General features: G+C 48.1%; 1 protein-coding gene across 1 annotated transcript; it reads right to left on the bottom strand.

Annotated features, from left to right (window-relative positions):
- Positions 1 to 305: 305 nt before the first annotated feature.
- Positions 306 to 12623, bottom strand: SLC25A42 (solute carrier family 25 member 42). Its single transcript, XM_026654930.2, has 7 exons — positions 12509 to 12623; positions 9601 to 9712; positions 7108 to 7133; positions 6043 to 6209; positions 5236 to 5352; positions 4508 to 4659; positions 306 to 4149 (listed from the first exon to the last, which is right to left on the bottom strand). Exons 1-7 carry the CDS (start codon positions 12590 to 12592, stop codon positions 3824 to 3826), a joined length of 984 nt encoding a protein of 327 aa, XP_026510715.1. The 5' UTR covers positions 12593 to 12623; the 3' UTR covers positions 306 to 3823.
- Positions 12624 to 13601: the final 978 nt, after the last annotated feature.

Here is a 13601-nt window from a genome sequence, read left to right as displayed (position 1 = left end):
TCCTACAGGACTGAGTCAAGAGATTTGAGCAGGCTCAGCCTGCACTAGATTCAGAAGAGCTCAGTGTGTCGAGGGCTTTTCTGGTGCTGGGCACTGTTGAAAATCAGGTGCTAAACAGGCCCAATGCTGGTGGCTACAGCTTCCACTTTCTTACCCTCTCAACGCTGGCCCCAGTTCTGTTGGGTAGAGACGAGAGCCACTGTTTTGTCCTGCAATAGGTATTGCGAGTGCAACCAGCGCCTCCTGGTGGCAGAGGTGCAACACAGAGCACACCCAAAGAGAATCCAGAAAGTCAGTTAATTTTTTATTAAATATACTCCTTTCTTGGCACAAATTTTAAAATATATATAAACATTATATAACAGTGTCTTCACTGCATTAAAATAGAACTCCAGACCCAAGGAAAGCAGTCAAGTTTGACACACATTAATGGGTGAGAAAATCTTTACAAAAGGCATTTGTGCTCTGCGCATAGACAGGCAACAAGAGTGCCTGCATAACGCGGCATTAAAGAGTACAGGGCGGGTAAGAGGAACCAGACATTGCAATGAAAAAGCCTTTTCCATTTTTGGCTCTGAGCCATGGACTGAGCCCAGAACATAACTCTGATCCTAGGGCTAATGTGGTAAGTAACTACATTCAGGTATTTACTGTTTTCGATGCAACTTTTACTGATCTCCAATGTTTCGCTTCCCCTTTGCCACCAATGCTGTACCCACCGATGCCGGATGCCACAGACTTCTCAGATTGGTGCTACCCTGCAAAGTCCATTTATCACACACTTCTTGTTAAAAAAAAAGTTTCTTCTGAAATGCACTGACGGCTTCTGTGTTAAAGCAACCACAGTGCAAGACCTGTAATACTTAAGCACTGCCAGGCCAATGGCTGTCAGGTGAAGTTCCAGACGTACCATCATTTCCTCAGACCAGCTGCTGGACTGGGCTTCTAAAAATGACCATGAAAGTATCAATGGATATTCCCACTCCACTGCCTGCTTTGCAGGGACTGTCACCCCCATGACTTCCACGGATGGTGAACTCTCACAGGTGCCAAGGCTCCTCGGCATTCCCCTTTCCCCACCAGAGTCTTCTGCACGCACAGAGATCTGCCTTCCACCTTGGTTGCTGCTGGCCTGTCTTCCCACCCAGGCTGTATTGGCACTCTCAGGCCCTGCGGCCATGTGTTCCCGGAGAACCAGGAGAAGACTGCTTGGGGCAGGTCTCCGGGGATCAGGGAGGACTCCCAGCAGCAGCAAATGGGTAAGTTCTGCCTTGACCCACTGCTGGAAAGCCACCCCAGCTTCCCACACTAGCACCCCTTACCTGGCCCTCAGGACTCTTTGGAAAGAGCCAGCTCCCCAGTGTTCTCCACCCAGGCAACGACCAGTTCACACAGCCAAAGAGCTAGGCCAGGCACTGGGAGCAGCTGTCATTTCACATCCAGCGGAGAAGGGGAAGGGATCACACTGGACAAACGATACTCCAGGACTTTCCAAAGGAACACACATCCCTGGTATCGAATCCTCATTTGAAATGAAACCTCACCACTGCATTCGACAAGGAGGGTTCTGATGCTGGACTGTTCTGGGAACCAACATCAAACCTGCACTTGTGCCAGTTTAGATATTCTCCACCAGACCTGCCTGCCCCAAACAGCCAGGGGTGGACCCAAGGCGCTCAACTATGGTAGAGGGGAGCTGAAGAGAAGGAAATGCAAATGAACAGTGTTTGACTGCTAATTATTATAGTTTTAAAGAGAGTCACACAATTTGGGGTCAGATGGTCAACAATTCCAGAGAGAGAAAAGATTTACATGGGGCTTGCCTCCTTTCTGTGGGATACAGAACATACTCATGGGAGATTCCTGGACCAAAACGAAGGTCACTCCATTACACACAGTGGCACCGCCCCCTTCTACCCAGCACACTAGAGAAGCTTCAGGGTCCCGCATTTCAGGCAGCAGATTTGGAACAAGTTTTAATTCATGCAAGAAAATAGAAGAATTAAGCGCTTTGGGTTCCCCCCTTGTACATCCAAACAGGGGGAAAACCAGCTATTTAAAAACATACACAACACACACAGTTATTTTAAGAACCCTATTGTTCAAGAAACCAAAGACCACTAACATGGTTAGACTGAAATCAGGTCTGCTGCTGGACTAAACAGTCGGGGGAAAAGGTTTGGCTAAAAGAGGTTTTTAAATTAGCTGCAGAGCCAACAACAAAACCCCACCTCTTCACCCCTCTGGGTCCAGCGCTTCGACACTGGCACTGCCCTCGAGTCTCCTTCTCGCCTTGGAGGTTTTAGTACAGACACCCCAGGCTTCTGGACAGACAAATCTCACCACCCTGCACTGTTCTCACTCCTATCCTAGTGGGCACCCCCAGGAGCTATGTGGCTGAAGGCTGCAGCCCATCAGGGCTTCTGGGTTCCAGTCTCTCTTCAGACCAGTGCTCACATTTAATACAATGGGTTTGGGGGGGGAGGGGGGAGGAAGAGAGAGAAGATGTCTCAGGGAAGATGTCTCAGAAGAACTCAGTTCCATTTCTGAGTCTGGGGCTTTCCCCGCGGACGCATCCCCTTGGGTGCCTTGGGGTTCGTTTCACACTTGCAGCTGGGAAGGGCTGGCACACCTGGCATGATCCCCAATGGGCGACAATTGTGTTACTCTTGGCAAACTGGGTCTATTTTCTACGAGCCAAGTTGGTTCAGCACAATTCTAAGAATAAGCTACTGGAATCAAAGTTAATCAGCGGAGGTGACATGACCTCCAGAGGTGTGCGCACCAAGGGTGTTCCAAAGCAGGGCCAGCAGCTTGAACCCATTCAAAACGGCCACTTTGAAAGGTTATTCACAGGTGTGCCCCCTGCAGAGTTTATTCTCACATTGCAGTTTAAGCAGCAACCACGATAATTAAAGACAGCATTGGTTAAACTTTGAGTATGTAACACTCCCCACTCTTCATCTCCAGTCTTAATACCGCAAGCTGATAAATCCTTCCGAAAATGCGGCTTTTAAAAATACAACAACTCCGGATAGAGAGGTTTTTAAAAGTAGCCCGAAAGCAACACTATTTCAAGTGAATCCAGTTTCCGACCCCAGGCCCAGGAATTCCAGATTGAAAGCGGATCTCCTAACTCTCGGTCTTTGCTGATTTTAGAGAGGGGCATTGCTGAGGTGGGATGTTTTGTTGAACGCAAAGTAAAACCAGAACGAGTGCTATCTGAAGGGAGGAACACTTCCACACGTCCTGCCAGAGCTCAGCTCCAAATTTTGGAGTAAAAAATTGTTTTAAAAATAAAAACTTAAATCCCGGATGTTCCATTTCAAAGGCTATTAACCCTCTCCACTCACACGTGCAGTTCACTGCAGACTCACGCTGAAATACTGCTCGCCAGGGTGCTTACCATTGTGTAGTCATTAAGAACTGCCTAGCAGGAACCCCTTTCACCTCCCGGATTTCCAGCTCCATCCAGGCAGCATGGCAGCCCCTCTTCTATAATCCACACCACCTCATCAACCCACTGAGCCCAGGAGAGAAGCCAGCAATAGCTTAGTGTGTATAAAAGAGTTAAACACAAGGAGGCAGCTACCAAGAGAAGGCAGCTCCGCTGTCACCGAGATCCATGGGGAGAATCCCATTTTAGTGAAGGTTAGTTACATGTCTGGGCTTGGCAATAACTCAGAGGCTTGTTAAAGAAAAAAGAACAGAAAGTAAAATCTCAGCACTAGGGGGTAGCACTAACAGAATGGGACAATGCTAGTGTTTGCTAGACACACAGACTTACACTACTTCTCCCCTGTTATACTGGGGAATGACGCCACTACCTTTCAATATTAGTGCTGAACTGTAATTTACGGAGAAGGATCTGGGTAAGGTCAAAGGTCGTGAAACTTATTCCCACTGCGATTGGACCTTTGACCCAGTTCATGCTGAGTCCTTTGTACAAGCCTCGGATTAGTCCCTCTTCTCGTATAATCTCTCGCATGGTGGGCAGGATGGAACCATACACATGTCCCGTGACCCCGGCCGTCTGCATTCGCCGACGCACCACGTCCAGAGGGTAGGAGGCCGACTGGCCGATCAAGCCTGCGCAGGCACCAAACGCGAGACGTTCCAGGGGGTATGGCTGGGCTCTCCCACTGTGATCTGGGAAATAGAGAGGAAGAGGCAATGTATAAATAGCTTCCTGGAGTAACTGCATGACTACAAAGTTACATGGTCTAATGGCCAATACAGCAGAGAGGGTGTCAGGATCCTGGATTCTGACTCAGCGTGACCCTACAAGCCCTTGAGTGTCAGTTTATTCAGCTATAAAATGGGGATGATGTACCACGTCCTGCTGCTTCCCAGTCCGACAGAGGTGAGGAGAGAGGAGACATCCTTCGGTGCAGAACGGGGGAGGCAGCTTTAAGCCCTTTATGACCAAGTGCTAAAGCTCCGAGACGCTGCCAGCCTGAGCTCCCATCACCAGGATGTCAGCATCCCGACGCAGAGCGTGCTTTACCTGCATGCAGTTTCTTCAGCGACTCGTAGGTGAAGAAGCTAAGTCCGGCGTATGGGATCACCCCAAGGATAGTGGGTGCAAAGCCCCTGTACAAGGTCTTCAGCCCCTCCTCCCGAGAGATTCGGATGAAGACGTGGAGGATATTGCTGTACCTGTCGAAACCCAGACCCCCAGATGTTACTGCCTGCGCAGGAAGGCCATTGGTAATGCTTCCAACCTGCCTCGCTGGGGGACCTACAGTTAACCTGCTTGCTCGGCTGGAGAAGTCCACCAACGTTCAGTTCCGAGCGTATGACAGAGGAGCTCAGAAGGGACTTGCTTAAGAGTCAGCTCTTTCCAATAGCTTTATTGTGGTCATTTGTTCGTGACCTGTTGACCTAGCAGAGGTCGTCAGGTTGGGCCTCTCCTGAAGGAGGCCAGTTTGACACTACTCTTTGGACCAAGCCAGCACACAAGGTACCTCTCACTTGTGAGCTGATCACTATTTGAATTACTACCCTTGCGGGGAAGTCTCGGACCTGTGTCACACAGGAGGCCTTGGAATCTATTAATCTCCTTCTGGAGAAGAAAGGCCACTGGACCAACTGCAGCTCCCAGGTCACTTGCATACATCAGACTTGCCGATTCCCAAGGCTGTCACACCAAACCCAGAGTTACACCAAGGCTTGAGCTTCAAAACCATCCACCTCCATCCCGGGCGCTTACACCCATTCCCATTAGCCACTTACATCTCCTTTGGCGTGACAGCCATTCGGGCTCGCACCAGGTCCAAGGGGTAGGTTAACATGGCAGCCGTTGTACCTGCCAGCGAACCAGCGATGAATCTGGGTAAAGGAGTCAATGTTCTAACAACGAGAGGGAGACAAAACCAAACAGATCACACCTGCACAGAATAAGGATGGTAATTTTTCTTAGGCTTCCTCCCACCGCTATCCTGAGCTGGCTTCCAGCAGCTAGTTATACTGGGGGGGCGGGAGGGGGGGTTTGATGCTGATGACAGGCTGGGGGCTGCAGCAAGCCTGATTCGAGTCTTTCAGACACCATCTGCCCTCCCGCACGGAGAAGGGAGCAAGCAGCCATGCACTAAAGCGCAGGGGGGTTGGTTTTCAGCGCTCTGGGGAGACTGCGTCCCGTTGCTTCTCTTGGCAGCAGAAAGACACTTCGTAGTGCCCACCTGGCAGCACCGAGTGCTAACCCCCAATGCTCTCTGGGCCACTCCTTGCTCACTCCTCTAGAAGGCAGGATCTTATCAGCCAGAGGGAATCTGTCTGGGACACAATCCAGACTCTAGGCAGCAGGGACACCCCACACTGCTTAGCTCCTGCCCCACGGCGCTCTAGGGCTCTCCACCAGGACAGCCATCAGCTGAGCAGCGACACTCTCTGCTGATCAGCGATAGGTTCCCACAGCCTAGAGGCACCGGTCACCTACATAACAATCCTAATTCCCCACAGGCCTTCAGTCCACACAACTCCTCCCACCCCAACAGTCAGACTCTGCTCCTAGGACAAGACTCAACACCGGCAGCATCTTACTTTCCATGAAAGCCGTAGTAGCGTCCCAGGAGTTGCTTGTACTCTTCGTGCGCACAGAACTGGATGGCAGCGTAAGGGATCACCCGGACCATCGTGGCCGAGTTCCCGCGCCACAGGCTCAAGAAGCCGTCATTGAGGTAGGTGCGGTAGATCAGCCTATAGGCTTCCTGCATGCAACAGAAAACGAGAACGGGGTCGAAGGTGAGAGGAGGAGACGCTTTCCACTCGACACCTAGGATGGAGCCAGAATGTCTTCAGCAGGAGGAAGCAAGTCCCAGCAAGATGGCTTCCCTTGGCCCCCAACCACAACGAGGTGGGAAGAGTGTCGTTATTTACATTCACTCCTTTGGGCTGTGCCCTGGATACACAGAACTAGAGCATCAATGTCTCTCGGATAGGAAAAGAGTCTCTTAAAAGAGAATCGGACACAAGCAAAGCTGGGAAGAGTCAAAGGGCTCAGAGCTGTTTAAAGACGACATGTCCTTTTAGTTTCCTCTTCCAGGGCTGGAGCGATGCCTGCACAGACCACTTTTCAACCCAAATCAATAGACTTGTTACAACGCAGAAGGTTTGGGGGATTATAAATGTTAGCAGAGACTATCTGTAGCATCAACCTAGCACATACATCATAAAGCACTCTACAAACCACAGGGAGGGGTGCTCGCCCAAACTCAACTGTGCAATCATCTTTTAAACAAACAATCCCACTGCTGGTTGAGTGAGAACATTGGGTGGGAGAAATACACAATATCGCACTGTGCCCAGCAAGATGGAGCCCAGGGTGCCACCGGATGAAGAATTGATTATCTGTCGTGCAGTAGCACCTCTAGGCCCAGAACAAGGAGAAGGCTGGCACTTGGCGAGGTGCTGTACACAGGTATGATGCAGACAGTGCTCCTTGGGGCAAGGTTATCAGTTACACTGTTACAAATCTCTTCCTCGCTGCTACTTCGCTATAAACACTGCTAATAAAATTCAAGCCAGACAGTTAATACAACAGAGAGCACTTTTATTACTGCCATTAATCAAACCCTTTAGGTCAACAGGAGACAGACATCACCTCACCTTGGCAGAAAATCTTTTTGCAGACACTAAAAAAGAAAAGAAAAGAGAAGAACATTAGTGTGAGGACTTGCTACACATTTAACTAGACAGAGGCCGATGGCCATGCAATTCAGTGAGTCAAAACTATGGGGATGAACCTGGCACCACAGGAGCTGCAAGCTGTTATCAAGCCTTTTTTATTTCTTAAAAGTCATGAGTTGCATAAAGGAGCAACATAGTGAAAACTTGCTTGCATGTGACTGTTGCATGGCCTTGAAAGGATTACAAATCTGTCAGGAACTGGAAAGCAACTGCTGAAGGTGCCGGATTGCTAAAGAAACAAGTTTTTGTTGTTTGTCTTGTTGTAGCCGGTTTCATACCTGCAATAGGAGTGTTATTGGAACGGAGCATTTAAACACCCGGGAATTTCATCTCCAAATACCTTGCATGTCACACAGTTAAAGGAATGTGGCCAAAACTTTGAACAGATGCAAGAAAAGAAATTACGCCCAGTCTTGCAATCAGCTCCAGGCAGGGGTCCTCCCTCCTGCATGGAGTCCCGTTGAAGTCCTGCCCTGTGAAGGATGGTGGCCTCCATTTGTAACTGGTGCGTGAAAGGGATCTGTTAAAATATGCTCGACTCTTAACCTGAGAGATCGGCTTATGTGCCACAGGATCTGTGAGCAGCCGTACAGTCACTAGCAGGCGCTGTATGCTTGCTGAGGAAGAAACCGTCATCTGCTGAGGCCTATCTGGAAACTTGAAACTGTTACTGCAAATGTCCACTGCAGTGGAACCAGCATTTCTGCCCTCCCAACAGCAGGCTGCCACACAAGGTAACTTTTGTAGCCCAGATGGCCCAAGGCTGCTTCCAGCTGCCTGGATAGGAAAGCAACTGCCAGCTAAAACCCCCAGACAGTGAGAGATAAGGAAACTCTGCCAGATACCAAGAGATTAGCCAGAAGTGGTAGTTTCTAATCATATTATTTGCCTCCTCTGCAGAGAGTTTAACTGGACAGAGTACTTGGCTTTTCATAAAACATAGGCCTGGACAAGTTAATGTTGATTTGTACAGATAGCTGCTAACTCATCCCTATTTTCCAGCTCCCATTACACCCTTCAGCTCTAAATTTGGATCTCTTATTGAAAGTCTTAAACAGGTGAAGTGAAGGGCTCATTCCAGTGAGGTAGACAGTGCAGGCAGGCGCTAAGCTACACACAACCCTGCCAATGCACCTCTATCCCAATCTAGAGTCACCCTGGGTATCCTAGTTCTCAGCTCTCTCCCCCACCCACCCACATTAGCTCTGCTGACGCACTCCAGTCCTGTCCTGCAGCCCCCTGCTATTCCAGATAGGGGCCTCTGCTAAGCAGATATTGATGATCAAGTCAAATCGCCTCAAAATGAATCACATCTAAGGATTAGATTAAATCTAAAACTCATTTAATCTGAGATGCAAACCAGATTTAAATCCTTGGCCTCTCTAAAAGTCTACTGCGCGCTCACACACACACACACACACACACACACACTTGTAATATTTAATATTCCTGGGTAGTTCTTGCACTGAAACAGGGATTTATCAGCCCATAGCTGCAATCTGACAGATGATAAAAATGCTCCCAGTTCTGATCAAATGCATGAGGATTTTCTAGTCAAAGCAGCTGAACTTGGGTTTTCGGTTATGCACATTTAGCATATGGGATGTGAAAGGGATTTGTAGTATAAAGGCAGATATTTTGGACTCTACTTCATTGACTCTTGAAGCAGTCTGTACAATTGATTTAACTTGCAACCAGAATAATTTTAGATCAAGTTAATTTTTCAGTACAAATAAATAACGTAAGTTTGAGTAAACACGTTCTACTTACCCATCCTTTAACAGGAAACCCCAGGTGTCTATTTACTTCCTTCTAATTCTCACCATGTCCCCATTCCCTCCTTCCCATATTCCCTGAGGTTAAGGAGCCCAATAGCATCTTTGTACTTTTCAATGTATGTCTCCAACCTGAACAGTCTCATGAAGCCCAGACATGGAAACCCAAACCACTACGCCAAGCCTTGAAAATGGCATCACACACCCCTTCAGTTTTAACTGCAACGCCTTACAATGCATGGTTGCTATACGTTTCCAGACCCTCTCTCGCCCACAGACGATAAGAGCATGCCAGACCCACACTCACAAGCTGCGCTCATCTTCCACTGAGAAACAGTGGGCTCAGTCCTACACCACGGAAGTAAATGGCAAAATCCTATGACAACAGGAGTAGGATCCAGACATATGGGCTTAATCCTAACTGAGATTTGGGCTGATTGTCACCTCTCGGGATCAGGACTTGTATCCCAAGCAGAAAACAAAGGTCCCGTGCTCCTGTCAAAGCCGTACAGGGTTTTCTGCAGGTTTAGGAAGAGCAAAACGTCAGAGCACAGCTCAGCTGCACCGCTGGCAGGGGAGAACAGGCACTCTGTTCTTTTAGAAGCTGGCTGCTTTCTCAAGGGCTCACAGCATTCACCTTGAAATATGATTTTTGTCCTATCCAGCGGGGCCACTGCTGTTTTTGCAACAGCACCAGCCAATGCACCAGACATCAGGGAGTGGATCACTTTCCTTTTCTCCGGGCTCCCCTAGGAAAAAAACAAAAACAAAACCGACCATGTTACATTGCTCAATGAAGGGACAGAGTTAGGTGACTGGGATGCAAACCAACTTTCCTGTGCACAGCGTCTGAGCGTATGCCTGCACTGCAGAGGTCTGGGCATTGAGATATGGGAACCAGAGTTAGCCACACTGGGTGCGACTGTCCCTGCTGCTAAGCAACACTCGAGTCATACCTGTATAGCTGCATCCCTGCTGACGCTGCACTGACCTCGGTTAGCCCCAGAATTCCTAAAGCCTGTCTCAGGGTTCCTAGTGCTGCACTAAGCTGCTCTATGAATTGTTTCTTAGTGCATTATGGGAGAATTTGTCTGTCCTTCCTAACCCCTGGAGGGCTATGGGCACCCAGGTTCTGGAACCCAGGTTACAATCTGCACCCACCCTGCAAAACAGATGGGTTAGAGCCTGTGTTAAAGTGAAGTCCTGGCTCTAATCTATACACCCGCCAGGTAAGGAAGCCTGGATTCAAAGCACGTATAAACCCAGGTAAAACTGTGTGCGAGTGAACGGTTTATGGCTAAAAGCCAGGCACAATGGGGACATTCGTACAGCTGTCCCGGGGCTCTTGGGAGTACATTTGCTTAAATAGTATTTCAACATGTGGGAAACAGCAACTGGCAGTTCTTTGCCGCTCAGTTTCTTTAGTGAAGCCTTTTATTCACAGAGACTTTGACAAATGGAAACCAATGTCAGGGCTTCAGAAACTCAAATACAACCCGTAAAATGCCAGTTACGCTAGAGCAGAAATTCAGCTGGACCCTGAAGAATAAAGATTAAGACTAGCTAGCAGGGTACAAAGTCCCCAAGTCATGCCCATAAGCATCCATTCCCTGCTAAGATTACAGTGAAAAGCACTGCCCCCTCCTGATTTAAGCCAAGTCCTGAAAGGAAGTTGCTTGTTTTATTTTCAACCTGCACTTTCAGGGACACCACAGCGTTATTCCAAACTGGCCCCAACATCATAGAAGCGTAAGGCAAGACAAGTTTCTCCTGCAAGATAACTGCAAAGGAAATAGCTTGGTTTCTTATATGCCTGTAATGGTTCAGATTTAGAGTGCAGTTTGCTTTCCATAATACATGCACAGAAAGCAAGCGAAAGTGTTAAACACTGAAGGCAACGAACAGTCAGGAATGCAGAGATTAGTCTTGCCCATGTTAGCTTCTAAAGACACGTTTATGTTTGCATGGCATGTCTTGTATGGTAAGCGCTCTTTTTTCTCAGAAGCATTTGCCCAATTTTGACTATACTCCTTGGTAATGTTGACTCTGTTCCCCTCAACCAAAGATCTTTAAAAAGCTACGTGATCAAAAATACTGCTCAATTGTAGTCAGCGTCTGACCTCTGCCTGCCCGACCCTAGACACAGGCAAAAGTGGAGCTCAAGTTCTGGACAAATAAATTAAGGGGAAAACAAGCCGTAATTACTTATTTATGCGAGTCCTGTATCAGCCACGCGCAGCCCTTGGTAACGTTGCGGAGTTCTTTACAACAGTCTGCCAAGAGACTTCTGCAAGGGGTCAGCCCAGTATCAAAGGCAGCAGCACATGCTGACATAGGTAGGATGCCCAGGTGCTGCCTCAGCGCCCAGAGGGCTGGGAGCGGACAGTGCCCCCCTCTGGCTCCCTCCCCCTCTCCTCCACCCACAGCAATCTTAAATGGACTCCAGACGGAGCTACATCCCAGCCAAGGCAGGAGAAAGGGTAAACCAGCCCAACACAGAGCCTTTGGCGGGAACGAGGAACAGAATGAGCAGCCGGAAAAAAATCCATTCCCAACCCCATTTAAACAGTTCAGCACAGTGCCAAGTTGTATGGAAGAGTCTCGGGAGAATTCAGGAAGCGTTTCCAACCTTAGCCTGCTAGAGTCCCAGATAAGTAGGAGTTGGAGTTGGCAAAATTGTGTGGCTTGTTCTAAGTGATGCTGTGGAGTCTCACTAATTCCGACCTATACAGGGACTAACCCAGGAAGGTTGGGAGCAGGCAGCTACTCCCTGCACTGGCTCATTCTCAGAGAGTCACTTTTGTTCCTTTTCTGCCAGTTCCTTAGAACTGCATTTAAAAAAATCTGCTACACTTGCTTCCCAATCACTTTCCTGATGCCAGCCAGGGACAAACTCATACATACCAGAGTTTGCTCCTCTCTTCCCCCAGATTATTATAAAGGAAAGACAGGTTCTCGTGAGTTTCACTTTGCCCCTTAGGTACACCAGGCTTAACAGAACACTACATTTGTAAAAAGGACATTGGGGACAGATGGTTTGACCTTCACGTGGAATTTAAAATCCACTGATTCCATTTATATTATTTCCTATTCAATAATTTAAATACTTTTCCTATTTTTACAACAGCAGCTTCATAACTACTGATAGGTCAGCGTGTTTGCTGTGTTGTAAGGCAGACAGAGGAGATGCTGGTTATTAGAGCAAAGGCAGGAATTCAAGACTTGTGGCTTCTATTCCCAGCTCTGCTACCAAATACACAACCTTGGACAAGGAACAAGTTCTACGTGACTCAGTGGGATACCTATCTACCTCCCAAAGGATAGGCAGGAGACTGGACGCATTTAATGGATGTTTGTAAAGTGCTTTGAAATCTTCAATGAAAGCCACTGTCGTATGGCATAATACGTGTAAGCACTGCAGCTGCTTCAGGGCTCCCCAAATCAGATGTTGTTTGCTTTTCCTTTTTGGAGTAGCAGCCAGCCAAACCAAATCTCCCCTCCTCCCCCTGCAAATCCATCACACCCACACCCCTCCCCGCTCTTACCTCAGATAGAACATGGCTGGGTACAATTGGCTCCACGCCATTCTGTTTTAAACCCACTTGGCCTTCCTTCACACCATTACCCATACCAGTCGTGCTTACTAGGCAGAAGAGTTGTGGCTCCTAAATTTTAATACAAAACACACCAAAGCAGTGGTTAAGTGAGAGTAGAAAGGAACATTGGGGTATTGTTACCAGTTTACACTGGAGTACACAACATGATCTGCAGTAGAGGCCACCTCCAACTGTCAAACCCGTCTTAAACCACCACTTTAAAAGTACCCCAAAAGGTTTCCAACACAGTTTATTCCCCACAAACCAGCCAGCTTCTGCTTAGCAGCTGATTTCTAATGTTCCCTTCTGGGTGTGGTTTCCCTGTAGTTAAATACTGGGCTGTTATAAAACTCTGTTTCCCCTGTAAGACTAGAAAATATGAATTTCACTTTTGGAATCGGATTTATTCTTTCCTGGGCCTTCACTGATGTGTTTTGGACCTTCAGGGACCCATGCGCTCACTTCTCGGGAAGAAACAGCCCTGAGTATCTTCAGCACCAGATGCTGTTTGATAGAGCTCTGGGAAGGATGTTTACAACTCCTTAGAGCTCCTCTTTTAAAATGAAAGCTCTCAAGCGGGGGGAGGGATAGCTCAGTGGTTTGTGCATTGGCCTGCTAAACCCAGGGTTGTGAGTTCAATCCTTGAGGGGGCCATTTAGGAAACTGGGTAAAAATCTGTCTGGGGATTGGTCCTGCTTTGAGCAGGGGGTTGGACTAGATACCTCCTGAGGTCCCTTCCAACCCTGATATTCTAAGATGCTGCCCAGAGGGTAAGGATTCAAAATTTTAATGAAAAAGCTACTTAGTAGTCCAAAGCATGATGCGAACAACAAGCAATAGGAATATTTGCATTGCAGAGGGTCTATAAAGACACAGTCACATCACATGACGCAGATGGATATTTTCATGGGGATAAAGACCATGGTGCCAGTCACATGCTGTAACAAAGCAGCTAGAAGGGAGGACTTTATTCAACTAGTGTTGCTTTGCAGAACAGTCTTGATTTCCCACGTGCCTTGTGTCTAGTTATTGGTTGCCCTGC

Source organism: Terrapene carolina, unplaced genomic scaffold (genome assembly GCF_002925995.2).
Source record: "Terrapene carolina triunguis isolate 2854851 unplaced genomic scaffold, T_m_triunguis-2.0 Scaffold194, whole genome shotgun sequence".
Taxonomy (NCBI): domain Eukaryota; kingdom Metazoa; phylum Chordata; order Testudines; family Emydidae; genus Terrapene; species Terrapene triunguis.
The sequence above is the reverse complement of the archived record's forward strand: the minus strand, read 5'-3'. Positions and strand labels throughout refer to the sequence as shown.

Coding starts and splice junctions, on each gene's coding strand:
- SLC25A42 (XM_026654930.2), bottom strand. CDS start 12,592: ATGGGTAATGGTGTGAAGGAAGGCCAAGTGGGTTTAAAACAGAATGGC. Junction 6,210..7,107: donor CAAAAAGATTTTCTGCCAAG/GTGAGGTGATGT, acceptor TGTTGCATGCAG/GAAGCCTATAGGCTGATCTA. Junction 4,660..5,235: donor GCTGTCACGCCAAAGGAGAT/GTAAGTGGCTAA, acceptor GGGTTTCGACAG/GTACAGCAATATCCTCCACG.